This window comes from Melanerpes formicivorus, unplaced genomic scaffold, assembly GCF_026170545.1.
Source record: "Melanerpes formicivorus ecotype bairdi unplaced genomic scaffold, bMelFor1.0.p_v2 SCAF_26, whole genome shotgun sequence".
NCBI lineage: Eukaryota > Metazoa > Chordata > Aves > Piciformes > Picidae > Melanerpes > Melanerpes formicivorus.
This window is the reverse complement of record NW_027142378.1, coordinates 12,140,936-12,168,135: the sequence shown is the minus strand read 5'-3', so window position 1 is coordinate 12,168,135 and position 27,200 is coordinate 12,140,936. Positions and strand designations below refer to the sequence as shown.

Below are 27,200 nucleotides of genomic sequence, written 5' to 3'. Positions count from 1 at the left end.
CTCTGTGGTTTAAGACATCCCAGTTCCTTAAACCCAAACCAATGTGCCAGGTCAATGTCCTCTGTGCCCAGTGGTCCTGGTGGCATGCCTCCCTGGCCTGGCACAAGCTGTGAGAGCCTGCACTAAGCACAGCACTCCAGCAGCACTCCAGAAGCACTCCAGCAGCACTCCAGCTCTGAGAGGGAAGCAAATGACCTCTTGTCCTCCAAAATGAGGCTGTCTGCCTCACCTCCCTGTTCTGTCACAGACATGCCATGCAAAACCCACTGGCAAAGTCCAGGGGAGGCTTTGCTTAGCTCACCTGGGGCTTCCACTGCAATTTCCCTGGGGGTTTTGTTCTGCTTTCCTCTCCTGGTGGCTGTCCAGGGGGTGCCATCCCCAGGGCAGCTGTTGTCAGTGGAGCCCCAGGCCTCTCCCTAAGTGTTTTTTCATGTTGGCTGAGGAGGGTGGGAGGGGATTGTCCTTAACCTGGAGAACAAAGGGAAGCAGAAATTGCTCTGACCCTCCCTTCACATTCTCCTGATCACAGTGGAGAGGTTTGCCCTAGTCTCAGACTTTGAATAATTGATGCCATGCATCTAGGAGCTCTTCATCAAGGAGGAGTGTGGCTTTGTAGCTCGTAAAACACAATGCCTGAGACATAAAAGGTGTAATAAAAACAGCATCACAGTACCACAGCGCATTAGAGGCTGGAAGGGACCTCAAGAGCTCATGGGGGCCAGCCCCCCACCAAAGCAAGATCACTTAGGGTACTCTGCACAGGAGTGCATCCAGCCAGTGGAACTCACAGACCCTGCACAAGGAGATGCTTTACCCAGTGGACTGCAGGGCCCCATGGGGCCACCTGTGCCATCTGGGAAGAGATGCTGCTCCCGGTGAATAGGGACCTCACCCCTCCCAGCCTCCTCATCAGCCCCCCCACAGTTACCAGACTGGAGGTCCCTGCCTGCTCTTCACCATGCATGCCCACCTTAAGTAGCCATCACCTTCTCTGGGAGAGGGCATGGTCCTGGCTCCCTTGAGAAAGGGTGTTCAGTCAGGAAGCAGCCTAGGGGACAGCCTGGCCCTGCTCCTGCTTTCTGTCTGCAATGTGGCTGTGAGCAACCTGCTGCGGTGTGAGGTGTCCCTGCCCATGGCAGGGCGCTGGAACTGCCTGATCCTTGGGGTCCCTTCCAGCCCTGACAGCTCTGTGTCTTTTCCCCTCCAGTGGATGCTCAGGGGGGGTCACTTATTCTTTTCCTCACTCTTGGTGTGCTCCCAAAGGTGGCTGAAACTCAGTTAGTGTGTCAAGCCTGGATGGCATGGCTGCTACGAGCTGCCAGCCCACAGCTCACTCAGGCTCAGTCTGGGCTTTTGGTCTGAGGTGGTCTCCTACACCAGAGCTGAAGGGCAAGACCAGGACAGGCCATTGCTTAGAGGCATCAGGAGTGCTGTGGAGCACCTGGTCAGTGAGGGAAAGGGGAGAGTTAAGCTGCTCTGTCGTGCCAGAGCTCACAATGATGTAAGGATATTGGTACAGGACCAAGCAGCAGGTTCTGTTGCAAGGGCTTGCAGTGCCAGGATGAGAGGGAATGGACTGAAGCTTGGGGAGGGCAGATTGGGACTGGAGGTCAGGAAGAAATCCTTTCCAGTGAGGGTGGTGAGAGCCTGGAGCAGGCTGCCCCGGGAGGCTGTGGATGCTCCCTCCCTGGGGGTGTTCCAGGCCAGGTTGGATGGGGCCTTGAGTGGCTGAGTCTAGTGGGAGGCATCCCTGCCCATGGCAGGGGGCTTGGAACTGGATGACCAGACTGGATGGACACAGACCAACTCCTCCACCGTGAGAGCTGATTTAGCAGCTCTCAGAGCCAGCCCAGCGTCCTGCCCTGGCGAGTGCAGAAGCAGCACTGCTCCCTCAGTTCATGTCCAGTGCCTGGCCACAGTGTGTGAAGGCTTACAAGGGTTTGGCCTCTGTGCAAGCAGAGTGCAATTGCTGAGCTTCAGGTGGCTTCACCCTCCCTCCCTGGCCTGGCTTCCCCTGCCATCATTCACCAGCAGGCTCAGTCTGCCTCCGGTGCCTGTCGAGGTGCATCAAATTGCTGCTGTGAAGCACAAAAGAGGCAGGAGGGCAGGGGGGATGCAAACCAGAGTGGACAGATCTGATAGCTCTGGGAAGCCTCTGATTAAAGGCAGAGGTGGGACATTAATAGGTGGCTGTGAGGGAAGTTTAATGTTGTGTGATAGAGCTGAGCAGCGCAGAGAGGCTGATTCTTATCTCCCACTTTGCTTTGGCTCTGCTGAGATATTAATCTGCCTCTGCTTTTCACCAGAAGGAATGTGGAATGAGCCCCACCAGTGAAAAAACACCCAAAAAAGGATGGCACCATTTATCTCTCTGCTGCTCTGCTCAGGATCCGACCCACAACGCTTGGCAGCCCCAGGTAGCTCCCAGCTGTCTGTGGCAGAAGTCATTTGGGGCTTTCTCTCCTTCCCCAAACAGGAGTTTTCTGTTATTGTCTCCCAGAGGCATGGCTCATAAATAACTCTGCCATGCTGTATCACCATCCCAGATGGGATTTATACAGCCTGATGTCTTTGGGTGCAATGTGTTTAGGGAGAGTTTGTTATTATGCTATCTTTACATGTCACCTCCTAATAGCTGCTGCCCAGGTTTGGTTCAGCTCAGCAAAAAGTACTGCAAGAACAGAGCAGAATGTTTTAGACTCACAGAGCTGCCAGGGCTGGAAGGGACCCCGAGGAGCAGCCAGCTCCAACCCCCTGCCATGGGCAGGGACACCTCACACCACAGCAGGTTGCTCACAGCCACCTCCAGCCTGGCTGCAAACACCTCCAGGCAGGAGGCTTCCACCACCTCCCTGGGCAGCCTGTGCCAGGCTCTCCTCACCCTCATGGGGAGCAACTTCTTCCTAGAAGCCAATCTGGATGGGAACTGGAGGTAAAGGCTGATGGGGAGAGGCTGGGGGGGCTGGGGGTGTTCAGCCTGGAGAGGAGGAGACTTAGAGGAGACCTCATCACTCTCTACAGCTACCTAAGAGGAAGGTGCAGTCAGGGGGGGGTCAGGCTCTTCCCCCAGGCAACTTGTGAGAGGACAAGAGGGCATGGCCTGAAGCTGCCCCAGGGAGGCTTAGGCAGCACTGCCTCCCAGCAAGGCTGATGAGGCACTGGGATGTGCTGCCCAGGGAGGTGGTGCAGTCCCCATCCCTGGAGGTGCTCAAGGAAAGCTTGGATGTGGCACTTGGTGCAGGGTTGAGCTGCTGTGGGGTGTTAGGCCATAGGCTGGGCTTGATGATCTCAGAGGCCTTTTCCAGCCTCAGTAGTTGGTTCAGTGACTCTGTAAGGCTGCCCTGGGGGCACTGGCTGATGTCCTTAGGCAGAAGGGGAGGTAAGCAGCTCTGCTGGGTCTGGCTTTTGTTTTGCAGGACCACTCTGAAGTTCTGGAACAAGTCTTCTCCCTGGCTCGAGATGTGACCAGCTACTTCACCCTGAGCCCAGGGACCTACGCTGTCCTGCCTGCTGCCGCGGAGGAGCAGCAGTTCCAGTTCCTCTTACGAATCTTCACCAAGCACAGAGGCAACCAGGAGTAAGTTGAGGGTTGCTCAGGGTGCAGAGTGTGTGCCAGCAGTTCACAGTTCCATGTCAAGACAACCAATGTGGCTCATTTGTCTCTAGCATGCTCTGGAAGCTGCTGGGAAGCTACAGCCCAAGTGCCCAGCACTGGTTGAGGGACACCAGTCGGATGCACAGGGGGTGGCCCCTGCAGGGCAAGGCAGCAGCAGCTCTCCAAGGTCTCAGCTCTGGTACAGAGCAGGAGGTACTCATGAGAGATGCACTTCTCCACCCAGCCCTGGCTGTGGGGGAGTCTGACTGCACTGAAAGGAGGACTGAGAGCTTGACTTCCTAGCAGCTGTTGGGTAGCTTCTTCCAGGCCAGGGGGACACCAGCTGCCTCAGGCCCCATCCTGCTCAGACCAGGGCTCAGGGAAGCAAGGAGCAGTGAAAAGCCTGATCCCTTCACCCAGCCAGCCTGGCAGGGCTACTTGTGATTAAGAGAGGGGCCTTGAGGGTAAGTTCAGTGGAAGAAAGGGTATCATAGCTGCTGAGAAGGCAGCTGGTATCACATGTTCATGTGAACACCAGGGCAGAGGGCAAGCCCCAGCATTCAGCCTTACCAAGTGTCCTTCGAGCATCAGATGTGCTGTGGCTTTCCTTCAGAAGACTTCTTAGTGGAGCTGATTGCAGCTCTTGCCTCTCAGCCCCATATCTTACTAATGAGATTGCTTTCTAGGCTTGGGCCCCTGGCAACAGTAACCCAGAGCCAACCAAGGCAACCCCTTGGTTATGGAAAGCAAACATGAGAAGTGTGCCCTGGGCTTGACTGCCTCCAGCATGACAAGTCATGCCCAGGACAGCTCAGCCGTGGGAGGCAGCACTTCCCAGGAGACCCTCACAAAACCTCCTGAGCTGGGGGGTCCCTGCAGCACTCAGACAGCACCTGGCTTGCTTGATGTCCCTGCCTCAAACAAAACCTGGAGAGCAAGCAACTGAAGGAGCTGGGGATGGTCAGTGTGAAACAGAGGAGGCTGAGGGGAGACCTCATTGCTGTCTACAATTACCTGAAAGGAGCTTGTGAGAGGCTGCTGCTGGTCTCTTCTCCCAGGTGATTAGTGACAGAACAAGAGGGAATGGCCTCAAGCTGGGACTGGGGAGGTTTAGACTGGACATCAGGAAAAGGTTTTTCACATCAAGAGAGGTCAGGGACTGGAATGTGCTGCCCAGGGAGGTGGTGGAGTCCCCAAGCCTGGATGTGTTTAAGGTGGTTTGGATGTGGTGCTTGGGGCTATGGCTCAGGGGTGAGCCTTGCAGAGGAGGGCTCTGGGCTGGACTTGGTGATGCTGAGGCTCTGTTCCAGCCTGTTTCTGTGATTCTGTGACAGCTCAAGCATTGAATCTTGCTACCAAGCAAGCCTCAAGAGGGAATGGTGACCCCAGCTCCAATTCAGACAGCCATAGGATCACAGAATTGCTTTAGTTGGAAAAGACCTCTGAGGTCATCCAGCCCAGCCATCAGTGTGACACCACCATGGCCACTGAGCCATGGCCACTGAGCCATGCCCACACACCTCCTGGACAAAAGGTGCTGCCTTCTCGCAGCCCAGGTGCTATTGTCACTCCTGGCCTCTTGACTAGGCCAAGGTGAGCATTTTCTGTGAGTCAAGGCCAGGCAGCCTTAGCTTCTGTGAGGTGAAGTTAGTCTTGGCATGCTCAGAGTGAGACAAGTTAGCCTTCCACTGCTGCTGGTGCCAGCAGGGCCAGCTGAGGGGAGGCAGTGGCCCCAGAGCAGCCAGTGACTCTGACCTCCTTGCACAGAGAGACCCAGAGCTGTTGCAACAGCCCTGGCTGTACTGGGACAGACTGGTGGTGTGAGTGTTGAGCATCCTAGCATCCTAGAATCAATTGCCAGGGCTGGAAGGGACCCCAGGGGTCATCCAGTCCCACCCCCCTGCCATGGGCAGGGACACCTCACACCACAGCAGGTTGCTCACAGCCACCTCCAGCCTGGCTGCAAACACCTCCAGGCAGGAGGCTTCCACCACCTCCCTGGGCAGCCTGTGCCAGGCTCTCACCACCCTCATGGGCAACAACTTCTTCCTCACAGCCAATCTGATCCTGAGGGGCTGCAGGCTGGGTGAGTGCTCCTGTTGGTGCCTGCCTTCTGCCACAGCTGCTCTCAGGAGGCCTTTTCTCACCCAGTTTGCCTCTTGTACCTCTTTTCTAGGAGCTCCAACCCTCCGCCCAGCCCAGTGCTGCCAATGGTAAGATTCTGTGAAGCCCCAGGTAGCCTCTGGCAGCAGGGAATGCTTGCCAGAGAGCTGAGCATCCTGCAGCCAGCTCTGCTGACTCCTCTTCTTCTTTCCCCCACACTAGACACCACTCTGCTCTTCTTTCCTTTCCCCACCCACTGTCTGTGCCAGAGCTCAACTCCAGCACCCCATGTCCTTGCTTGGAGAGCAGGTGCCCAGTGGGGTATCTCCCAGGAGAGACAGGAGTGACAACCAAGCCTTTCCTCTCCACCTGCCTCTCTTCCAGAGCCTGACTGTTGAAGCAAACAAGCCTCACACAAGCCCTCTGCCAGCCTGCCCATCTGTCCTTTCCACCTCACCACCTCCAACCCTTTGGCCAACCAAACAGAGCAGGGAGGAGGCCACCTCAAAGACAGGAGAGAGGGAGAGACATTGATGAAGAAATCACACTTTGAGTTGGACCTCACCCCAAGGAGTGGGGTCCTATTGCCTTCTCCATGGCAAGGGCTTCATTTTGAGCTCTTGTACCTTGCAAGGTGCAGGAGACCACAGAGGTGAGGCCCAAAGCAGATTCCTCCTGATTTTCATCAGGGTGAAGTGCCACTTCCAGGCTGGTTATGCCTCTAGTTCCATCCCATTTCAGCTTGTCTAGCCCAGCTGCCATCTCTTGCTAGATACCAACTCCAGCACAGGAGGTTCCAGCTCAGCATGAGGAGGAACTTCTGCACTGTGAGGGTCCCAGAGCCCTGGAGCAGGCTGCCCAGAGAGGTTGTGGAGTCTCCTGCTCTGGAGCCTTTCCAGCCCCATCTGGATGTGTTCTGTGTGCCCTGTGCTGGAGTCTGTGCTCCTGCTCTGGCAGGGGGTTGGACTTGGGGATCTCCTGAGGTCCCTTCCAGCCCCTGACATCCTATGAGCTGTGATCTTGTGAAAGCAGCAACCCTAACAATTCTATGATTCTATGATCTCCAGAGGTCCCTTCCAGCCCCCAGCACCCTGTGATCCTGTGATCCTGTGATCCTGTGATCCGGTGGCTTCCTGGCTGTGCAAACCACCAGAGCTGCTCCAAGCCCCCGCTGTTCTCACCCCAGTTGCCTGCAGACCCCTGCTGCTGAGAGGCTGTTATCTGTAGGAGTGCAAGCTCAGTGCAGGCTTTTGAAGCCAGAGGTGTAAATCTGCCTCAGGAGAACACCAAGCAAGGTCCTTTCCTCCTGATTCCTTTTCCAGCCCACAATTAAGCTGGCTTGTGGGGGCAGTGTAAGTGATGGCTTACTTCCTCTTCCCCTGACAAGCTGTCCATGTATTCATCTGTTGGCATTAGCCAAGCCTGGGACTTTGACAAATGACAGCACCCACACCTTCTCCCTTTGTTCAGTGGTGTGAATTACCTCGCTGGGGCTCAGGCTGGGAGCTCTGGGGGAGCTGTAGTGCCAGGGATAGTTGCTGTTAGTGCCTGGTGGATCCTCTCACCAGGGGGTTAGAAACAAACAGGAATCACTTAGCCATTGGAATTGCTCAGGCACAGTCAAGCCTGTCTTGAGGTTGAGAGGGTGCAAGAGAAAGGGAAAGTCAGCTCTGTTTTCTTGGTTCACATGGATCTTCATGTGTGCTAAGCCACAGGTTTCAGACAAGGGTCAGCGATAAGGATCAGGCTTTGTACCTCCTCTGTTCACACACTGACTGCACTGAACCACAGAGCTGTCAGGGCTGGAAGGGACCCCAAGGCTCAGCCAGCTCCAACCCCCTGCCATGGGCAGGGACACCTCACACCACAGCAGGTTGCTCACCGCCACCTCCAGCCTGGCTGCAAACACCTCCAGGCAGGAGGCTTCCACCACCTCCCTGGGCAGCCTGTGCCAGGCTCTCACCACCCTCATGGGCAACAACTTCTTCCTCACATCCAATCTCAATCTCCCCACTTCTAGTTGTGCTCCATCCTCCCCAGTCCTGTCCCTCCCTGACACCCTCAGAAGTCCCTCCCCAGCTTGTTGAACTGCATGCTGGATTTACTCTGTTGTCTTCCTGAGCTGCTCCTTGCTGGCTCTGCTGTGTGCTGGCACCCAGACCATGCTTCCTCCCTCACTGCAGTAGCTGCTCCTTGCTCCACATCCCCCTTCCTCTCGGGGTCACAGGCAGCTGCAGCCTGTGCCATGCATTCCCTGCCCTCTCTGAAGTGCTGTCTGGGGCTGGCTGCCTCCAGTTGCTCTGCAAGTGAATTGCTGCTGTGTGCACTGTCTCTGATGCAGGCCCTGCCGAGACAGAACGAGGACAGCTCCTGCAAGGCTCTCTTCCTACGCTATGCTAAGCAGGTATCCGAGCTAAAGCCATCTCTCTGACAAACCAAAACCCACCCCCAGACCCCTCCCAGGTCTATGACTGTGGTGTTTAGGCTGTGCCTGTGAAAGCTTGTTGCAGATTTACAGACCAGCCGAGCTGGTCTGACAAAGTTTATGTTGGGAGGGAAAGCTCAACCCACCACAAGGATCTGGATACAAACCCAGTCAGAGAAATGGGATGGGGTTGGTTGGTTGGGTTGGGTTTGCTTTGTTTGGTTGGGGTTTGGTTTGTTTGGGTTTGGTTTGTTTGGGTTTGGTTTGTTGGGGTTTGGTTTGTTTGGGTTTGGTTTGTTTGGGTTTGGTTTGTTTGGGTTTGGTTTGTTTGGGTTAATTTGTTTGGTTGGGGTTTGGTTTGTTTGGGTTAATTTGTTTGGTTGGGGTTTGGTTTGTTGGGGTTTGGTTTGTTGGGGTTTGGTTTGTTTGGGTTTGGTTTGTTTGGGGTTTGGTTTGTTGGGGTTTGGTTTGTTTGGGTTTGGTTTGTTTGGGTTTGGTTTGTTTGGGTTTAGTGGGGTGGGGATTTTGTTGCTGCTGTTGTCTGTTTGTTTTGCCTTTGCTTGGGGGGGATGGGGAGTGTATCTCCATCCTCAAGTGGATAGCCTGAAAGCAGCGTGGACTGGCCTGCCAACACTCCCCCAGACAATAGGGCATTCGGCTGGGGTGGGCTGGCCAGCCCCATGTCCAGCAGCAGGGGAGGGAGGGTTTGTGGTCGTGCTGCTGCTGGGCCTGCTGGTGTCAGTTGCTTGTTTATGTATCTGTCCCTTTTGGCCTTTGCTTTGTTGAGTTGCTGAAAGCAATCAGAAAGCCTTGGGTGTCCCAGCACCCCCACCCCTGCCTCCCTTCCTTCCCATCAGCATCATTCTCCTTTTGCCCTGGTGGCACTGGGTAACCAGCCATCAGTCAGCCCCTTCTGAGTCACTGACTCCTGTTCTTTCAGGGCCAAAGCTCTGTGTTCATGGAGATGCTCTCAATGGTTAATAAAGTGTGACACAGAGCTTCAGGCTGAGCCGGGGCAGGGGGAGGGGGCAGAAATCTGCCTGCCAAAAGCCTTTGCACCGCGGCAGTTTATGCTGTTATCTGTGCATGGAGGTGCAAACGAGCACAGCCCGAGTGCTGAGTGCCCTGGCAACGTCCCAGGAGGCAGGCAGGCTGGCTCTGAGGGGAGCGAGGCAGCAGTGCCTGTACTCTCAGCCCACCCGCAGCTCCCCAGCTAGGGGCTGGTGGAGTCAGCCAGCTGCTGAAAACAGCCCATGGTGAGGGCAGCAGCTGCGTCTCCCCTGCAGACCCCTGCAGGGAAGGATCAGGGGTGGTCCAGCACTGTGGAGGGCTTTGATGGTTCCAAGGGCTTGCTGCTGGTCCTCTGCTAGAAGCAGATGTCCTTCTTCTGCCACTGGGGATGATCAGAGGGCTGGAGCAGCTCTGCTGTGAGGACAGACTGAAGGAGTTGGGGCTGTTCAGTCTGGAGAGGAGAAGGCTCCCAGGTGACCTCATTGTGGCCTTCCAGGATCTGCAGGGGGCTACAGGAAGGCTGGGGAGGGACTGCTCAGGATCTCAGGGAGTGATAGGACTGGGGGGAATGGAATGAAGCTGGAGGTGGGGAGATTGAGGCTGGAGGGGAGGAGGAAGTTCTTCCCCATGAGAGTGGTGAAGCCCTGGAATGGGTTGTGCAGGGAGGTGGTTGGGGCCCTGTCCCTGGAGGTGTTTAAGCCCAGGCTGGCTGAGGCTGTGGCCAGGCTGATCTAGTGTGGGGTGTCCCTGCCCATGGCAGGGGGGTTGGAGCTGGATGATCCTTGTGGTCCCTTCCAACCCTGACTGATACTGTGATGCTATGAGGGGAAACATTTTGGGCAGGAGTGACAGAGGAGCAAAGCTTTATGCTCACAAGCCTCTCTTTGCATTCTGCCCTGCATTAGGACTCTGGTCTCGATGCCTTGCAGCTGCAGCAGCTGCTCAATGAGGTGATCCTGCAAGGTAAAGCTTCCACAGCCCAGCTTCTGCCTTCGGTGCTCCTCTGGCCTTAGTCCAGTGTAAACCAGAGGATTTAGTGGTGCTCCCCCCAGATCCTCAGCCTGGCTGACTGCACTGTTATGCCTTGCAGAGTGAGAAGTGCCTCCCCGAGGCTGCTTTACACTCACAGCAGTTCGGGTTTGTTTCTTTAAGGACATTCGAAGCCGTGTTTAGATGGGAGGGCAATACCACCCGGAGCTGACGCTGATGCATGGCCATCAGCAAAGCCGGGAGGGCTGATGTCCACCCTGCCCTTCTCCTCCCCGTTCTGCCAAGGGATAGCCTCTGCTGCTCAGCCCTGCCCTCCCCCATGCTGCTCTGCTGGCTGTCCCTGCACCCCCAGGAGCATCTCTTGCTCTGTGCCCCACCAGCTGCAGCAGGAGCTCAGTCCCTGGCTGGGCTGCACCGATGAGCACCCCAGGGAGCTGTGCCTGCTGCTCTGCCCACTGTCACCCAGCTTCTCCCAGTTCAGCCCTGGCCTGCATTGCTGGCTTTTGGCATCTCCCAGCACTCCCAACTTGCCCAGCCAGAGGGCTTGAGCCAACTCACTCATGCACAAGGCTCAGAACTCTTAGAACTGACTGTCAGTGGCCTCTCTCGTCACTGTCATTGCCCTTACCCTTATTTCAAGAGGGAAGAGTTTGCAGCAGGGCAGGGAGAGGGGCAGAGACTGTGCAGAGTAGCTACCTGAGAGCCCAAACAGGACACTTGTGCCTGGGGAAGGGAGCAGTGGAGGTGGAGATGTCTGAGACTCATCAGACAGCCTCAGTGGCCCTCAGCCTGGCACACAGTCCCTGCTGCTTGTTTGAGCACCTGAGACAGATCTGGGGCTTTTTAGCTGTGTGAGGCTTCAGGGCAGTGTCCTCCTTCCCCCTGCATGGTGACCTGGTGCCTCTGTCAGCCCTCTTGTCCTTGCTAACTCCTCCTGTTTCCTCAACCCTTGCAGATGAGGTGACCAGCCTGGGAGGAAGATTCAGCTTCGACTCGTGCAGAGGCATTTTGGCTCTGATGGATGTATCCTTTCAGCAGAAGCAATAAACTTGCCTGGTGCTGCCCATCCCTGCCTTGAGTTATGGCTGAGCTGAGCATGCCAGTGTAAGAACCTGAAAACAAATATTAGCCCAAATCCTCCATAAATACTGCCACAGAGTTTGCAGGACTTGGCCACGCAAGCCCTGGCTCTGGTGTCCCTGCTGAGAGGTGAGGATCAGCCCTCTGCCATCAGCTAGCTCTTTGCCTTCATCTTCCCCCCATGCAGGGCCCAGGGCATGGCTAAGCTTCACCTTTGGGTGCAGGGCCCAGGGCTTGGCTAAGCTTCACCTTTGGGTGCAGGGCCCAGGGCTTGGCTAAGCTTCACCTTTGGGTGCAGGGCCCAGGGCTTGGCTAAGCTTCACCTTTGGGTGCAGGGCCCAGGCAAAGTGCAGGGTGAGGAGCAGCCCAGAGCTCAGGCATAGCTCTGCTCTCCATCATGGCTGCAGCCACAGTGTCTCTGGTGCCAGCCAAAGCTGCTGCCAGAGGGAGGGCTGGCACTGCCAAACCCCAGGCACTTGCTTGGCAGCCCAACCACCCTTTCCACTCTGCCTTCCTTGGGTAGATGTGTCACAAAGTCTTGTGGCTGTTAAGACAACCATCACAAAGCATTGCTGGCCACTGCAGGACAAGAAGGCTCCTTGAAGACAGGATCCCAGGATGTTAGGGGCTGGAAGGGACCCAAAGGGATCCTGGAGCCTTGTAGCCCCCTGCAGCTCCTGGAAGGCCACAACGAGGTCTCCTTGGAGCCTTCTCTTCTGCAGATTGAATAGGGAAGCTCTTGGTGTTCTCGACACAGAAGCTCAGGCAGAGGCTCTTGTGTCTGCCCCTGTGTGCAGGCAGCCTCCTGGGGAGCAGAGGCAGCCAGGCTGAGCTCTCCTGAGCTGTTGAGTCCTTACCCAAGCCCACAGCTCCACTCCAACGGCCGCCTGACGCTGCAGGAGTTCAGGAGCCTCTGGCGAAGCCTCACCGAGTACCTGGTACAGGAGGGCTGCTCTCTCTTCTGGGCTCTTCAGCAGCAGGCTGCAGATGCTCTGTGAGGAAAGGCTTTGCAAAGGCTCCATGCTCAGCAGATCAGCCTTTCATCCTCTCAGGCAAAGGCTGGGCCCTCGGGAAGCAGCAGTGTGTGGTGGAAGTGCTGCAAACCAGCAGCCGAGGGTCTCGAGTGCAGGGGATGGTGAGGGGCAAGTGGGGCAGGGCAGGAAGGGCACTGAGGCTCAGACTGGATGGAATCTCTCCCTGTGCCACCACTGGCAGCTTCTCTTTTAGAAGCCTTCTGTGGTTGGAAGGAGTTCCTCAGTGGTCATCCAAAAGCTGTCACCTCCTGGCTGCTGCAGTTTGGAGTGGAAATGCTTGGGGCCAAGGGAATTTATCTGGGAGAAAGGTCTCTGCTGCAGGCTGAGCATTAGGCTGAGGGCAGCAGCCTGGCATTTGGGGTCCCACCTGAATTCAGAGCCAGGTCACTGAATCACAAGGAGGGATCTTGGAAGGTCATCAAATCCTCCCCCTCCACTAGAGCATGATTCCTCTCCCTCTCTCCTGGTGCAGGACAGGAAGGCTTCCTGAAGCCTCAGGGCGGGGTGGACTTGGCTTCTCTTCATCCCTCCTGGGAAGCCTCCTAGCACACAGAGTCTCAGCTGCCCATCTAGCAGCACCCCAGCTGTGGCTGGTGGGATTTGCACTGAGTTGGGAAAGATGACCCCACAGCGTTGTGGGATTCAGGACTCCTGGCTCCTTGCAGGGGCTGTAGACAATGTGGCTTTTATCAGTGCAGGTGTGAGAGAGTGAGCAGGAAAGGCTTCCACCCCCCCAGACCTGTGGGATGCTTTGCCCAGTAGCACACTCTCTGAGCCCCCTGGAGAGGGCTCTGCCTTATCATGGGCTCCCTGTGCCCCCTCCTGAGCTTCTTTGCAGCCTGTTTGTTAAGGAGGGAAAGCATAAACAGACCCAGAGGTGAACCTGAGGGATGCTCATGTGGGCTTGAAATCTGCCTTCTCCCTGGTCTTGTTTTGCAGGATGTTTTCAGCAGGGCAGACAGAACTCATTCTGGATTCCTTGATGTGTCTGAACTGAAGAGAGCAATACAGATGGCAGGTATGTCCACAGGTGCTGAGCAGCTCCCTTGCTTGTCCCTCTGGCGGGGAAGGAAAGGCTGGAAAAGAGAGAGGAAAGAAAAGAGAGCTTCAGGGAGAATCACAGACTGGCTTGGGTTGGAAGGTTACTATCCAGTCCCAGCCCCCTGCCATGGGCAGGGACACCTCCCCCCAGCCCAGGCTGCTCAGGGCCTCATCCAGCCTGGCCTGGAACACCCCCAGGGAGGAGGCACCCACAGCCTCCCTGGGCAGCCTGTGCCAGAGTCTCACCACCCTCACTGGAAAGGATTCCTTCCTCATCCCCAGTCTCAGTCTGCCCTGCTCAGGCTTCAATCCATTTCCCCTCATCCTGGCACTAGAAGCCCTTGCAGTTAGTCCCTCCTTGGCTTTCTTGTAGCCCCTTTCAGGTACTGTGAGGCTGCTCTAAGGTCTCCCCAGAGCCTTCTCTTCTCCAGGCTGCACAGCCCCAGCTCTCTCAGCCTGTCCCCATAGGGGAGGTTCTCCAGCCTTTGATCATCTTTGTGGCCTCCTCTGGCCCCCCTCCTGCAGCTCCAAGTCTTTCCTATCCCGGGGCCATCAGAGCTGGATGCAGTGCTCCGGCTGGGGTCTCACAAGAGCAGAGTGGAGGGGCAGAATCCCCTCCCTTCTCCTGCTGGGTTTGATGCAGCCCAGTGCCTGGGATTGTAGAGCTGCTAATTAGGACACAGCTCTGCCCAGAGGTTTGCTCTGCTTTAGGGCACTGGGACAGAGAGCTCACTGCAGGGAGAGCTCCCTTGTGGTGCATGTGGGGAGCCAGCAGAGAGATGCAGAGAATCACAGGATCAGCCAGCTTGGAAGAGACCTCCAAGATCATCAAGTCCAACCTATCACCCAACCCCATCCCATCAGCTAAACCATGGCTCCAAGGGCCTCATCCAGGCTCTTCCTAAACACCTCCAGGGATGGGGACTCCACCACCTCCCTGGGCAGCACATCCCAAGGGCCAATCTCTCTGTCTGGGAAGAACTTCCTAACATCCAGCCTGAACCTCCCCTGGCACAGCTTGAGACTGTGTCCTCTTGTTCTGGTGCTGGCTGCCTGGGAGAAAAGACCAACCCCCACCTGGCTACAACCTCCCTGCAGGGAGTTGCAGAGAGCAAGAAGGTCTCCCCTGAGCCTCCTCTTCTGCAGGCTAAGCAACCCCAGCTCCCTCAGCCTCTCCTCACAGGGCTGTGCTCCAGACCCCTCCCCAGCCTTGTGGCACTGGCCAGAGCCGGCAGAGTGGCTTAGCCACAGTGTCTGCAGGCCATGGGCAGGGGATCCAAGAGAGGAAAGCAGCAAGGAGCAGCCCCTGCAGCTTCTCTCTCCAGGGCAGGGACAGCCTGCAAGCAGAGCTCCAGCGGCAGACATTGGTTTGGTTTGCACTGACCTCTGTTGGCTGCACGAAGGCTGAAACCTGCCGTGGGAGCCTGGGAACCCTTCCTTCGAGGGAAGCGTTTCGGATGGGTCACCTCTCCAGCGATTTTGTGCACCACATGCAGCTCCCAGGGAGCGATGTTCTCCTCCTACGGTGGAGAGGGGGCCGTGTGGCTGGCTGGAGCTTGGAGGGCTCTTGCCCCCAGGAGGACCCTGATGCAGAATTGCTGTCTGTGCAAGCCCCAGCTCAGGGGCTGGATGGGTCAGGGTTTTGTTGTGGCTGCTGAGAGGAGCTTGTGGAGAGGCTGCTGCTGGTCTCTTCTCCCAGGTGATTAGTGACAGAACCAGAGGGAAAGGTCTCAAGCTGTGACTGGGGAGGTTTAGACTGGACAGTAGGAAGCATTTTCCCAGCAGGAGTGGTCAGGGACTGGAATGTGCTGCCCAGGGAGGTGGTGGAGTCCCCAAGCCTGGATGTGTTTGAAGGTGGTTTGGATGTGGTGCTTGGGGCTCTGGCTCAGGGGTGAGCCTTGCAGAGGAGGGCTCTGGGCTGGACTTGGTGATGCTGAGGCTCTGTTCCAGCCTGAATGTCTCTGTGATTAGCAGCTGCCTGAGGAGCACAAGGACTCCTGTGCCAAATGGCAAAGGATTTGCTGCCAGGTCCCTGCTGTAAGCAAGGCACTAGAGTGTAAAACTAGGAGGAAAACTGTACATTGAGAAGGTCCTGGCAGCCAAACCCAGAGAAGCTTTTTGAAGGGATGAAAGGGCCAGCAGTGTGCTCTGGTGGCCAAGAAGGCCAATGGCATCCTGGGGTGGATTAGAAGGGCTGTGGTGAGTAGGTCCAGAGAGGTTCTCCTCCCCACCTCCTCTGCCCTGGTGAGGCTGCATCTGGAATAGTGTCCAGTTCTGGGACCCTCAGATCAAGAAGGACCTCAGGGAACTGCTTGAGAGAGTCCAGCACAGAGCCACAAACATGGTTAAGGGACTGGAACATCTTCCTCATGAGGAGAGCCTGAGGGAGCTGGGTCCCTTTAGCTTGGAAGAGACTGAGAGGTGACCTCACTCATGTTGATAAGGCTGTGCAGGGTGAGTGCCCAGAGGCTGGAGCCAGGCTCTGCTGGGGGATGCCCAGTGCCAGCACAAGGGGCAGTGGTGGAAGCTGAGGCAGAGGAAGTGCCATGGGAACAGGAGGAAAGGATTTTCCCTGTGAGGGTGACAGAGCCCTGGAGCAGGCTGCCCAGGGGGGCTGTGGAGTCTCCCTCTCTGGAGACATTCAAACCCCACCTGGATGTGTCCCTGTGTGAGCTGCTCTGGGTGATGCTGCTCTGGCAGGGGGGTTGGACTGGATGATGTCTCAGGGTCCCTTCCAGCCCCTCACATTCTGTGATTCTGGCATGAGAGGCAGGGCCTCAGCACCTCTGCAAGGCCACCAGAGCTGGTCCCTCCTGCTGCAGCATGTCCCCACCCCGGTCCTTCCTCTGCCCTCCCCAGGCCTGGCCGTCGACGAGCAGCTGCTGCGGCTGCTGGTGCTGCGCTACGGTGACACCGCCGGCAGGGTTGGCTTCTCCGACTTCTGCTGCTGCCTGCTGCGCCTCCACACCATGACCTGTGAGTCCCAGACCCGGGGGGCTGCGGGGCAGCTGGAGGGGAGAGAGTCTTCCACAGATCTTGAGCCAGATGTGGTGGGATGTAAAGAAATTGCCACTGGATGCAGAAGGGAAAGGAATGACTGAGTCATCCCACTGGAGTGATTCTGTCACAGCATCAGCCGGGCTGGAAGGGGCCTCCCAGTCCAAACAATCACCCAACCCTAACTGATCAACCAGACCATGGCACCCAGTGCCTCAGCCAGGCTCTTCCTAAACACCTCCAGGGATGGGGACTCCACCACCTCCCTGGGCAGCACATCCCCAGGACCAATCTCTCTTGCTGGGAAGAATTTCTTTCTAACCTCCAGCCTAAACCTCCCCTGGCACAGCTTGAGACTGTGTCCTCTTGTTCTGGTGCTGGGTGCCTGGGAGAAGAGACCAGCCCCCACCTGGCTACAACCTCCCTTCAGGGAGTTGCAGAGAGCAAGAAGGTCTCCCCTGAGCCTCCTCTTCTCCAGGCTAAGCAACCCCAGCTCCCTCAGCCTCTCCTCACAGGGCTGTGCCCCAGACCCCTCCCCAGCTTTGTTGCCCTTCTCTGGACACCTTCCAGCAGCTCAACATCTTTCTTAAATTGAGGAGGGGCCCAGAACTGTTTCTGTGATTCTATGATTCCAAACCAGGCTGGGTGTTAGGAAGTTCTTCCCAGCAAGAGAGATTGGCCCTGGGGATGTGCTGCCCAGGGAGGAGGTGGAGTCCCCATCCCTGGAGGTGTTTGGGAAGAGCCTGGATGAGGCCCTTGGTGCCATGGCTGAGCTGATCAGATGGTGCTGGGTGACAGCTTGGCCTGGATGATCTCTGAGGGCTTTTCCAGCCTGGTTAATGCTGTGATTCTGTGAGAGCTTCCTGCAGGGTGGTGAGGAGCTGCTGGTACCACTGAGGGGAGGCTGCAGGCATTTAGGCCCAGAGAAGAGGAAGGAGGAAGGAGGCAACATATCTCAAGTGGAAGGCTTTCTGTTTGGGTCAGAAGTGAGGTCTTTGGGTTAGAAGCCAGAGAAGCCCTGAAATGCAGCAGGGGAGGTGCTTTGCTGTGGCTAGCTGTGAGGTGGTGTGGTGCTCTGTTGTGGTTGGGGCTGGTTGTTGTCTTTTCACCACCTTCAGCAGAGCTCTCTTCAGTTCGTTGGTGGATCTGAGACGCTCCTCAGTGGATAAACAAACTCATGCCCTGTGCTGCACCCAGCCTGGCAGCTGCAAGGCCAGAGTGCCTGTAAATAAGCCTTTGCCTGCAAGTAAATGGGATCCTGGTCTGCACAGGCATTGTATTTACCACTCTAATGACAAGCATTTGGACTGCAGATCCTGGCAGCTACAGCCAGCAATTGCTGCCCACGTGCCAGAGCATTGCTGCAGCAATTTAGCTCATCTCTGGGATGAGCTCATGGAAAAAAGGAAACCCAAACAACACACAAAGTGTTTTCAGCTCCTCCCCTGTGCTCTTCCCACTGCTGTTTTTATGGTCAGTGGATCTGCCTGGGTGGCACTGCCTGGAATCCCATTTCAAGCAGCTCAGAAAGTCAGAGCATCTCCTGGCACTAATGCTTTTCATTACCAAAACAGATAACTTGTAAACACCCATTTAGGGCTGGTTGCTACACACACCACCTCCTCCAGAGGGAAAGTCCTGTGCCAGAATTAGTACCATGGATTTGTTTTCCTCTTGTATTGCAAGTGTCCACGTGAAGCCAACTCCTTTGCATCCCTGTGGAAAGGAATCTCTGAGAGTTTCATCCCAAGCACAAATCCAGGCTGGGTGAGGAGTGGCCTGAGAGCAGTCTGGAGGAGAAGGACTTGGGGGCTGATGAGAAACTCCCCAGGAGCCAGCAGTGGTCCCTGGCAGCCCAGCAGGCAGCTGTGTGCTGAGCTGCACCCAAAGCAGCAGCACAGGGAGGGGATTCTGCCCCTCTGCTCTGCTGAGACCCCCCCTGCAGCACTGCCTCCAGCTCTGGTGCCCCCCAGCAGTAGAGGGACACAGAACTGCTGGAGCAGGGCCACAAAGCAGGGCTGGAGAACCTCCCCTGTGGGGGCAGGCTGCAAGAGCTGGAGCTGTTCAGCCTGAAGAAGAGAAGGCTCTGGGAAGACCTTGGAGCAGCCTTCCAGTGCCTGCAGGAGGCTACAGGAAAGCTGGGGAGGGACTTTTGACAAGGGCTTATGATGATAGGATGAGAGGGAATGGACTGAAGCTTGAGGAGGGCAGATTGAGACTGGAGATGAGGAAGGAATCCTTTCCAGTGAGGGTGGTGAGAGCCTGGCACAGGCTGCCCAGGGAGGCTGTGGCTGCTCCCTCCCTGGAGGTGCTCAAGGCCAGGCTGGATGAGGCCCTGAGCAACCTGGGCTGGGGGCAGGTGTCCCTGTCTGTGGCAGGGGGTTGGACCTGGATGATCTTTAAGGTCCCTTCCAACCTACACCATCCCATGGATCAATCAACCTTAAAAGGCTCTCAGCTCTCATTTCCCACTTTCCAGCAGGTGTTACAGGGGAATACATTTCTCAGGCTGTTCAGGTCATTGTGGAGAGGAATGCTAGAGGGGAAGATAAGGGTGCCAAGTGGGAATGAAAGGCAGCCTACCTTTATGTGGATGCAGCAGGGGAGATAAAGTCAGCCCCATTAAATCATTACTCATCTCCTCTGAAGATAGCCAGAGATGAGCCCCAGACCAAAAGCAGCCAGCTCCTTTGCCAGCCCTATTCAACTGGAGTTAATGGAGCAGTGAAGGGGCACTTAGCTCTGCCCACAGGAGACAGCTTCAGTGCTGCCATTTGGTGCCAGGAAGACTGCAGGGTGCAAGCCCAGCCCTGTAAACAGAACCCTGACAAGCAGCTGGGTGCAGCCTGGGGGCTCCCTCCTGCTGTGCCTTTCTTCAGAGCAGTGCAGGCTGGGGCTGCTTCCTTGTGCCAGCTTTGCTCTCTGCTTCCCTCTGCTCTGCCTTCTGCAGGTAGCCCTCCCTAGGGGCACAGAAGCAATGTGCCCTCCTGCCCTGCTCCCACACCCTCCTAACAGCCTGGCACTCTTGCTTAAAGCTGGGCAGGTTTCAAAACATTCATTCTAAAACCCACCTGCAGCTCTGTGTCCAGTTCTGGAGACCCCACTAGAGGAAGGACCTGGAGGTGCTGGAAGGTGTCCAGAGCAGGGCCAGGAGGATGAGCAGAGGGCTGGAGCTGCTCTGCTGTGAGCACAGACTGAGGGAGTTGGGGTTGTGCAGGCTGGAGAGCAGAAGGCTCCCAGGAGACCTCATTGTGGCCTTCCAGGATCTGCAGGGGGCTGCAAGAAAGCTGGGGAGGGACTTGTGAGGGTGTCAGGGAGGGATAGGACTGGGGGGGATGGAGCAGAACTAGAAGTGGGGAGATTGAGATTGGCTGTGAGGAAGAAGTTGTTGCCCAGGAGGGTGGTGAGAGCCTGGCACAGGTTGCCCAGGGAGGTGGTGGCAGCCTCCTGCCTGGAGGTGTTTGCAGCCAGGCTGGAGGTGGCTGTGAGCAACCTGCTGTGGTGTGAGGTGTCCCTGCCCGTGGCAGGGGTTTGGGGCTGGCTGATCCTTGAGCTCCCTTCCAGCCCTGACAGCTCTGTGCCTCTCTGATCTCACCCTGGCTGTTGTTCTTTGCCCATCCAGGACAGGAAAGAGGCTCCTGGAGAAATGTATTATTCAAAGATAAGGCTCAGATGTGTTTCAGCTCTTCATTGCTGTTTATGGCAGCACTTTTCTAGGAGCAAAGTAATTTCAAGATAAATAAAAGGAGCTCAAAGTGCTGTGTTTTGACTTCATCCCCACACTGTGGCTCTGAGTGCTTCTCCCAGCCAAGCTGCAGTGGGGATGTGCACAGAGAATATCAATATTTGAAGGGGTTTCAAGGTTCTGGTGGCAGAGTGCTCTGTCAGAAAAAAACCTCAGCAATGTTAATTTCCAACTTCAGCTGAACAACAGCAGCAGCAGCAGCTGCAATTACAGTCCCTGGGAAAAGCTTTCCAGGCATACTAATGACTTGGGGAGAATGGCTTTCGTGAGGGCAGGCTGTGATCACTCACTGCCAGGGAGCAGGGAGGAGGACCAGGAGGAAGGTTCCCTGTGGGAAGATGTGTTTCATTAGTTCTCCATCCCCCTGTCAGTCACTGGGCAGGAGGTACAGCTGCAACCAAGTATGAGAGGAGGTGGAAGCAGTCACCTTGAGCAGCTCCTGGTCCCCACACTGCTGCCAGAGGCTGGCCCTGCCGTTGGGATCTCTTCTCAGGGCCAAGGCAAGAGGGGGCACCCAGCACAGAACTGAGAGGAGAGAGCAGATAGGCACCAGGCAGAGGAACTGCAGCTCTGCTCCTCAGCTGCCACAGAACCACAGAATGGTTTGGGCTGGGAGAGACCTCAGAGGTCATCCCCTGCCACGGGCAAGGACACCTCCCACTAGAGCAGGCTGTACAAAGCCCCAGCCAACACTTCCAGGGGTGCTGCATCCACAGCCTCTCCTGGCAACCTGTTTCAGCACCTTACCCCCACACAATAAAGCATTCCTTCCTTCCAGCTAATCTAAACCTACCCTCTTCCAGCCTAAAACTGCTGCCCTCCCTCCTACACTAAGGAATCCTTCCCCATCTTTCCTGCAGGCCCCCTCCTCAAGCACTGGAAAGCCACAACAGGGTCTCCCCTGGAGCCTTCTTCTCCCCAGGCTGAACAGCCCCAGCCTGGCCTCGCAGGGGAGGTGTCCCAGTCCTCTGACCATCTTTGTGGCCCTCCTCTGAACCTGCACAAGCAAGCCCATGGCCTTTGTACGCTGGGGGCCCCAGAGCTGGAGGCAGACCTCCAGCTGCAGTCTCAGCAGAGCAGAGCAGAGCAGAGCAGAGGGGCAGAATCCTTCCTCTCCAGCTCTGGCCACACTGCTTTTGGTGCAGCCCAGGCTGCCCTTGGCCTTCTGGGCTGCCAGTGCCCACTGCTGGCTCCTGCACAGCTTCTGCCCCACCAGCACCCCCAAGTCCTTTTCCACAGGGCTGCTCTCAACCCTCTCATCCTCCAGCCTGCATTTGTGCTTGAGGTTGCCTCCCCTCAGGTGCATGCCTGTGTTCTTTCCTGCTGCCTCTCCATGATGTAAGATTTCCTCTGCTCTACCCCTAGATGCATTTCAAAACCTGGCAGAGGGAGGATCACAAATTTCAATGACATCCATGGAGGTAAGGATGCTGCTTCCCTCTCTCCAGGGCCCAGGTGGGACCACTGTGTGTGGCAGCAGTGATGGTGATAGACTCAGTCTGAGAGGAGAAGGCTCCCAGGAGACCTCCTTGTGGCCTTCCAGTGTCTGCAGGGGGCTCCAAGAAAGCTGGGGAGGGACTTTGGAGGGTGTCAGGGGGGATAGGACTGGGGGGGATGGAGCAAAACTAGAAGTGGGGAGATTGAGATTGGCTGTGAGGAAGAAGTTGTTCCCCATGAGGGTGGTGAGAGCCTGGCACAGGCTGCCCAGGGAGGTGGTGGAAGCCTCCTGCCTGGAGGTGTTTGCAGCCAGGCTGGAGGTGGCTGTGAGCAACCTGCTGTGGTGTGAGGTGTCCCTGCCCATGGCAGGGGGTTGGAGCTGGCTGAGCCTTGAGCTCCCTTCCAGCCCTGAGAGTTCTGTGACTCGGTGTTGCTGGGGGGTTGCCTCTGACACCAGCACTGGTCAGGGTTTTGCCTGGCAGGGTGCCCATGCTGGGTGCTGGGTGCTTCACAGAATCACAGCATTTCAGGGGCTGGAAGGGAGCTGGAAAGATCATCCAGTCCACCTCCCCTGCCAGAGCAGCATCACCTACACCACATTACAAAGGAGGTTCTCTGCCCCCAGTCTTGCAGCCTGGTGGAGGTGAGCACAGCTCAGTGGTGCCCACCCCTGCCCAAACCCACAGAGCCTTCCCTCACAGATGCCAGCCTGTCCTGGCTGCAAGCATTGCTCAAAGTGACTTTGAGCAAGTGAATGGAAAGACCACCACCCAACCACCCCCCCCCCCAGTTCCTGCCCTCATTTCTCCCTGCCCCATCTGTTGATGCTGCCTTGCAAAGCATCTTGGTTGTGAGAAGGCATCAGCAGACAAATGCTTGCTGCTGCTGTCTGTCTTGGGAGCACAGCCTGGAGGGGATCTGGCTGGCTTGGGGATGCATCAAGCTTTATGTCAGTGAGTCTGAAGCAAGGCTCCTGCTGTGCTCCATGGTGATGTGCCTGAGTGCTGCTTTTCATCAGTCTGGGGACTGCTCCTTGACAGCACAGAGCTTGCAGAGAACTGGGGGTTGGTTTAGTTATTTGTTTGACAGTTTACCTTTCTTTTCCCCCCAAGAACATTTTCCACTCCTGCTGGCTCCTGCTTACACTCTGTGGTTAGTTCAGTGCCTCATTAGCTATTTTTGCAGACCAAGCCCTCAGCAGTTTGCAAGCAGAGGCTCTGACCCTGTTGCCACAGGGTGGTCCCCAGGAGAGCCACACTCCCAGAGCCTGCTGTCCCCTCCAACCACACAGCTCCATCCCCCCCCAGCAGCTGCTCCTGCAGTGGTTTATCCTGGGCAGGAACCAACAGGGAGTGTGCCTGGGTCTGAAGTGTAAGGAGGAATAAAGGCAGTTCCAACCCCCCTGAACTAACCTGTGCAGGACAAGAGCACCACAGTCACTGGGCCATAGGTTCAGGGAATTGCTTTGGTTGGAGAACACCTCAAACATCATCCAGTCCAGCTGTCAACCCTCCACCACCATGGCCATTGAACCATGGCCCAAAGCACCATCTCCACACATTTCTTGGCCACCTCCAGGGATGGGAACTCCACCACCTCCCTGGGCAGCCTCTGCCAGTCCCTGACCATTCTTGCAGCAAAGAAATGTTTCCTAATCTCCAACCTAACCCTGGCACCATTTCAGGCCACTTCCTCTCATCACCTGATACTAGGGAGAAGAGATTGAATCATAGAATGAAGCAGGTTGGAATAGACCTCAGAGCTCATCAAGTCCAACCTGTCACCCAACCCCTCCTGACAACCAAACCATGGCTCCAAGTGCCACATCCAATCCCCTCCTGAACACCTCCAGGGATGGGGACTCCACCACCTCCCTGGGCAGCACATCCCCAGGGCCAATTACTCTTTCTGGGCAGACCTTTCTCCTCCCCTCCAGCCTAAACTTCCCTTTCAATGACCCAGACCTCCTTCCAGCCTCCTTTCAGGGAGCTGTGGAGAGCCATGAGGTCTCCCCTCAGCCTCCTCTCCTCCAGACTGAAGGTACCAAGATACATCTGGACACTTATTGCAGCACCCCTGCCTAAACACACTTCTCCTTCTCGTTCCCCAGTGGCTGACTCTTGTCATGTACACCTAAAGGGATGTCAGAGCTCCACATGGCTGGTAAGACATTGATCAGATCCCCTCTCAGTCTTCTCCTCCCCAGACTAAAGACTCCATGTCCTCCAGCTCTGGTGAGAGGTGTGACACTCCCCTAGGGACAAAGCAAGGTGGACTCAGCCCCCATGCAGGGGCAGCTCCATGCCCTTGGCTCCAGCACAGCATTTGTGCCCAGCTGCTCCTCTACCTTGTCTGCTGGCTGCACCCAGCTGTCTCGCTGCAGGAGGAGCACTCAGCCCCTCTCTGAGCTGTGTCTGCACACAGTTCTTTGCAAGCCTGTCCTTGGTATTCAGGCAGCACCTTCCCCTGGCACAGCAGAGCTGTGTCTGGATGTGTTGATGTGCTGCAGCAGATTACTCACAGCACAGCACCCAGCCCCTGCGCCGCAGGCTCTCACTAGGTGGAGGTGAGGCTGGAAGGACCTCGCTGTGGGGGGATGCAGCTTGGTTCAGTCTTTGCTTGCAAATGCTATTCACAGCCTGCTTAGGCTTCTCCTGCTGGGAATCACTCACAAACTGATCAGGACTTCTGCAGGCCATCATTTGCTCGGAGCAGGCTGGAGGGGAGTTCTGCCTGGGGGCGTGGGGGGCTGGGGGCTGTTCAGAAGCTCTTCCACTTGAACAATTCAGCAGCCACTTGCAGCTGAACACTGGGCAAGCATCCCAGGGGAGCCTCAGAGGACTAGGGTCTTTAAACTGGCGCCTAACAAAGCGTGAGTGAGGCGGGGGAAGGACACTTGGCTGCGGGCTGAAGGGACTCTGTTGGACAGAGCTTCTCGTTGGCGCTTTCCGAAGGCAGACCTCCAGCTGCCGTGCTCTGAGCGAGTCTCCTTCCCTCTGCCTTTAGGTGGCTTTGCTGCTCCTCAGCACGGCACAGCCCAAGGCCATCTCACAGAAGAGACATCCATAAGCTTCTTGAAAAACACCTACTGTGAAGGAGTGAGGCCAGGACTGCCCTGGGCATTGCTGATGGTGCTCAGAGGTCGAGATGAGGAGTCCCTTGTCAGCCCGACTGGACCTGCTCTGAAGAGAGAAGAGGAGCTGGGGAGGGACTTGTGAGGGTGTCAGGGAGGGATAGGACTGGGGGGGATGGAGCACAACTAGAAGTGGGGAGGTTGAGATTGGCTGTGAGGAAGAAGTTGTTCCCCATGAGGGTGGTGAGAGCCTGGCACAGGCTGCCCAGGGAGGTGGTGGAAGCCTCCTGCCTGGAGGTGTTTGCAGCCAGGCTGGAGGTGGCTGTGAGCAACCTGCTGTGGTGTGAGGTGTCCCTGCCCATGGCAGGGGGTTGGGACTGGCTGAGCCTTGAGCTCCCTTCCAGCCCTGACAGCTCTGTGATTCCATGACTCTATGTTGAGGAACATTTGTGGGCAAGCTGATAGCATTTAATAGGGCAGGCTAGGAGTGCTGAGCCTAACCTCCACTCCTCTCTGTAAGCAGCATGGTTAGCTCTGCCACTCAGTGCACAGAAAGCAGAAACAGCTCCATGAACCTGCCTGGATGTGTTCCTGTGTGACCTACCCTGGGTGATCTCAGCATCACAGGATGTGAGGGGGTGGAAGGAATCCAAAGAGGTCATTGAGACCAACCCCCTGCCAGAGCAGGAGCAGAGACTGCAGCACAGGTCACACAGGAACACATCCAGGTGGGGCTGGAAAGGCTCCAGAGCAGGAGACTCCACAACCTCTCTGGGCAGCCTGCTCCAGGGCTCTGGCACCCTCACAGTGCAGAAGTTCCTCCTCATGCTGAGCTGGAACCTCCTGTGCTGCAGTTTCCATCCACTGCCCCTTGTCCAATCCCAGGGTGCAGCTGAGCAGAGCCTGTGCCCTCCCTCCTGACCCCCAGCCCTCAGCTATTGATAGCCATTGATCAGATCCCCTCTGCAGACTGCACAGCCCCAGGGCTCTCAGCCTCTCCTCACAGGGCAGTGCTGCAGTCCCTTCAGCATCCTGGCAGCTCTCTGTTGGACTCTCCCCAGCAGATCCCTGTCCCTCCTGAGCTGGGCAGCCCCAGCCTGCAATATTCCTGCTCTGGCAGGTGGGTTGCACTCAATGATCTCTAGAGGTCCCTTCTAACCCCTAAATATTCTTTGATTCCCATTGCAACTAAGGACAGAATCAGGAGGGGGGTGGGGGGTGGAAGCAGAGTCCTGGCAGAGTGCAGTGTTGGTTTAGGCAGGGCTGGAGCTCACTCTCTTCACAGCAGCTCATAGCTTGTGGCAGACACTGCTCACCATTCATCCACACCACCACAGTCTCTGTGTGGTTTGTGGTTGGTTTCTGTTGTTGCTGCTTGTTTGTGTCCTTAGCTTTGTGTTAATAAAGAGCATTGTCACAAAGGAAAGGTTTGGGGCATGTCTGAGTTCATCAGGGGCTGCATTGCATCTGCTATGGCAGTGAAGGGACACAGCTGTGCAACTGATTGCTCAGTGCTGCTCCTGCCTTCATTCACAGAATGGTTTAGGTTGGAAGGGACCTTAAAGATCATCCAGCTCCAACCCCCTGCTAAGTGCAGGGACACCTCCCTCTAGACCAGGTTGCTCAAGGCCTCATCCAACCTGGCCTTCAACACCTCCAGGGAGGGAGCATCCACAGCCTCCCTGGGCAGCCTGTGCCAGTCTCTCACCACCCTCATACTGGAGAACTTCTTCCTAAGATTCAGTCTAGAAGAAGGACCCTGGAAACTCCTGCCCTGCCAGCCCCACCTCTGTGCCTGGGAACACCATGGGACAGATCCTCCTGGAAGCTGTACTTGAACACACAGCAGACAGAAGCCAGCATGGCTGCACCAAGGACAAATCCTGTCTGCCCAACCTAGCAGCTGTCTACAGTGGTGTAGCTTCCTCAGTGGGCAAGGGGAGACCCACAGAGGTCATCTGTCTGGGTTTCTGCAAAGCCTTTGACACAGCCCCCCACAACATCCTCCTCTCTAGGCTGGGGAGAGATGGATTTGATGGGTGAGCTGTCCAGGGGCTAGGGGATTGACTGGGGAGTGGTCAATGGCTTGATGTCCAGATGGGGCTGGCTGACAAGGGGTGGCCCTCAAGGGTCAGTACTGGGAGCAGTGCTGTTCAACATCTTCATCAGTGACACAGTGAGATGAAGGCACCCTCAGCAAGTCTGCAGATGACACCAAGCTGAGTGGTGAAGGATGGGGTGGGTGCCATCCAGAGGGACCTGGGCAGGCTGCAGAGGTGGCCTGAGGAGAATCTCACGAGGTTCAATAAAGCAAAGGGCAAGGTCCTGCACCTAGGCTGGGGACCCTCGATATCAATCCATGCTGAGGGAGGATGCAGAGAAGGACTTGGGGGTGCTGGTGGGGCAGAAGCTGTGCACTGGCAGCCCAGAAGGCCAAGGGCAGCCTGGGCTGCATCACAAGCAGTGTGGCCAGAGATGGAGAGGAAGGATTCTGCCCCTCTGCTCTGCTCTGCTGGGACTGCACCTGGAGTGCTGTGTCCAGCTCTGGGGCCCCCAGCACAGGAGAACCTTGGACCTGCTGGGGCTGGCTCAGGCTTGTTGGGAACAAGCTCCTTGTAGCCAGCCTGAAGGGACTCATGGCAACAATGTGAGGCCAAGTCACAAGGTGT

The 27,200-nt window shown here is 56.5% G+C and overlaps 1 protein-coding gene across 6 annotated transcripts in view; it reads left to right on the top strand.

Annotated features, from left to right (window-relative positions):
• CAPN13 (calpain 13) overlaps nt 1-26,869 on the top strand; it is a 55,905-nt gene extending 29,036 nt beyond the window's left edge. For 3 of the 6 annotated variants that reach the window (XM_068153710.1, XM_068153708.1, XM_068153714.1), the window contains 12 exons: nt 2,307-2,417; nt 3,417-3,577; nt 5,772-5,808; nt 8,040-8,102; nt 10,040-10,097; nt 11,080-11,147; nt 12,074-12,142; nt 13,178-13,256; nt 16,139-16,255; nt 21,387-21,442; nt 23,569-23,621; nt 24,465-26,869. In XM_068153710.1, the coding sequence (XP_068009811.1) occupies nt 2,307-2,417; nt 3,417-3,577; nt 5,772-5,808; nt 8,040-8,102; nt 10,040-10,097; nt 11,080-11,147; nt 12,074-12,142; nt 13,178-13,256; nt 16,139-16,255; nt 21,387-21,442; nt 23,569-23,595 (846 nt within the window). In that variant the 3' untranslated portion in view covers nt 23,596-23,621; nt 24,465-26,869. The remainder of the gene's footprint in view (nt 1-2,306; nt 2,418-3,416; nt 3,578-5,771; nt 5,809-8,039; nt 8,103-10,039; nt 10,098-11,079; nt 11,148-12,073; nt 12,143-13,177; nt 13,257-16,138; nt 16,256-21,386; nt 21,443-23,568; nt 23,622-24,464) is intronic. The other 3 variants (XM_068153709.1, XM_068153711.1, XM_068153712.1) reach the window with 3 other exon arrangements.
• The last annotated feature ends 331 nt before the right edge of the window (nt 26,870-27,200 follow it).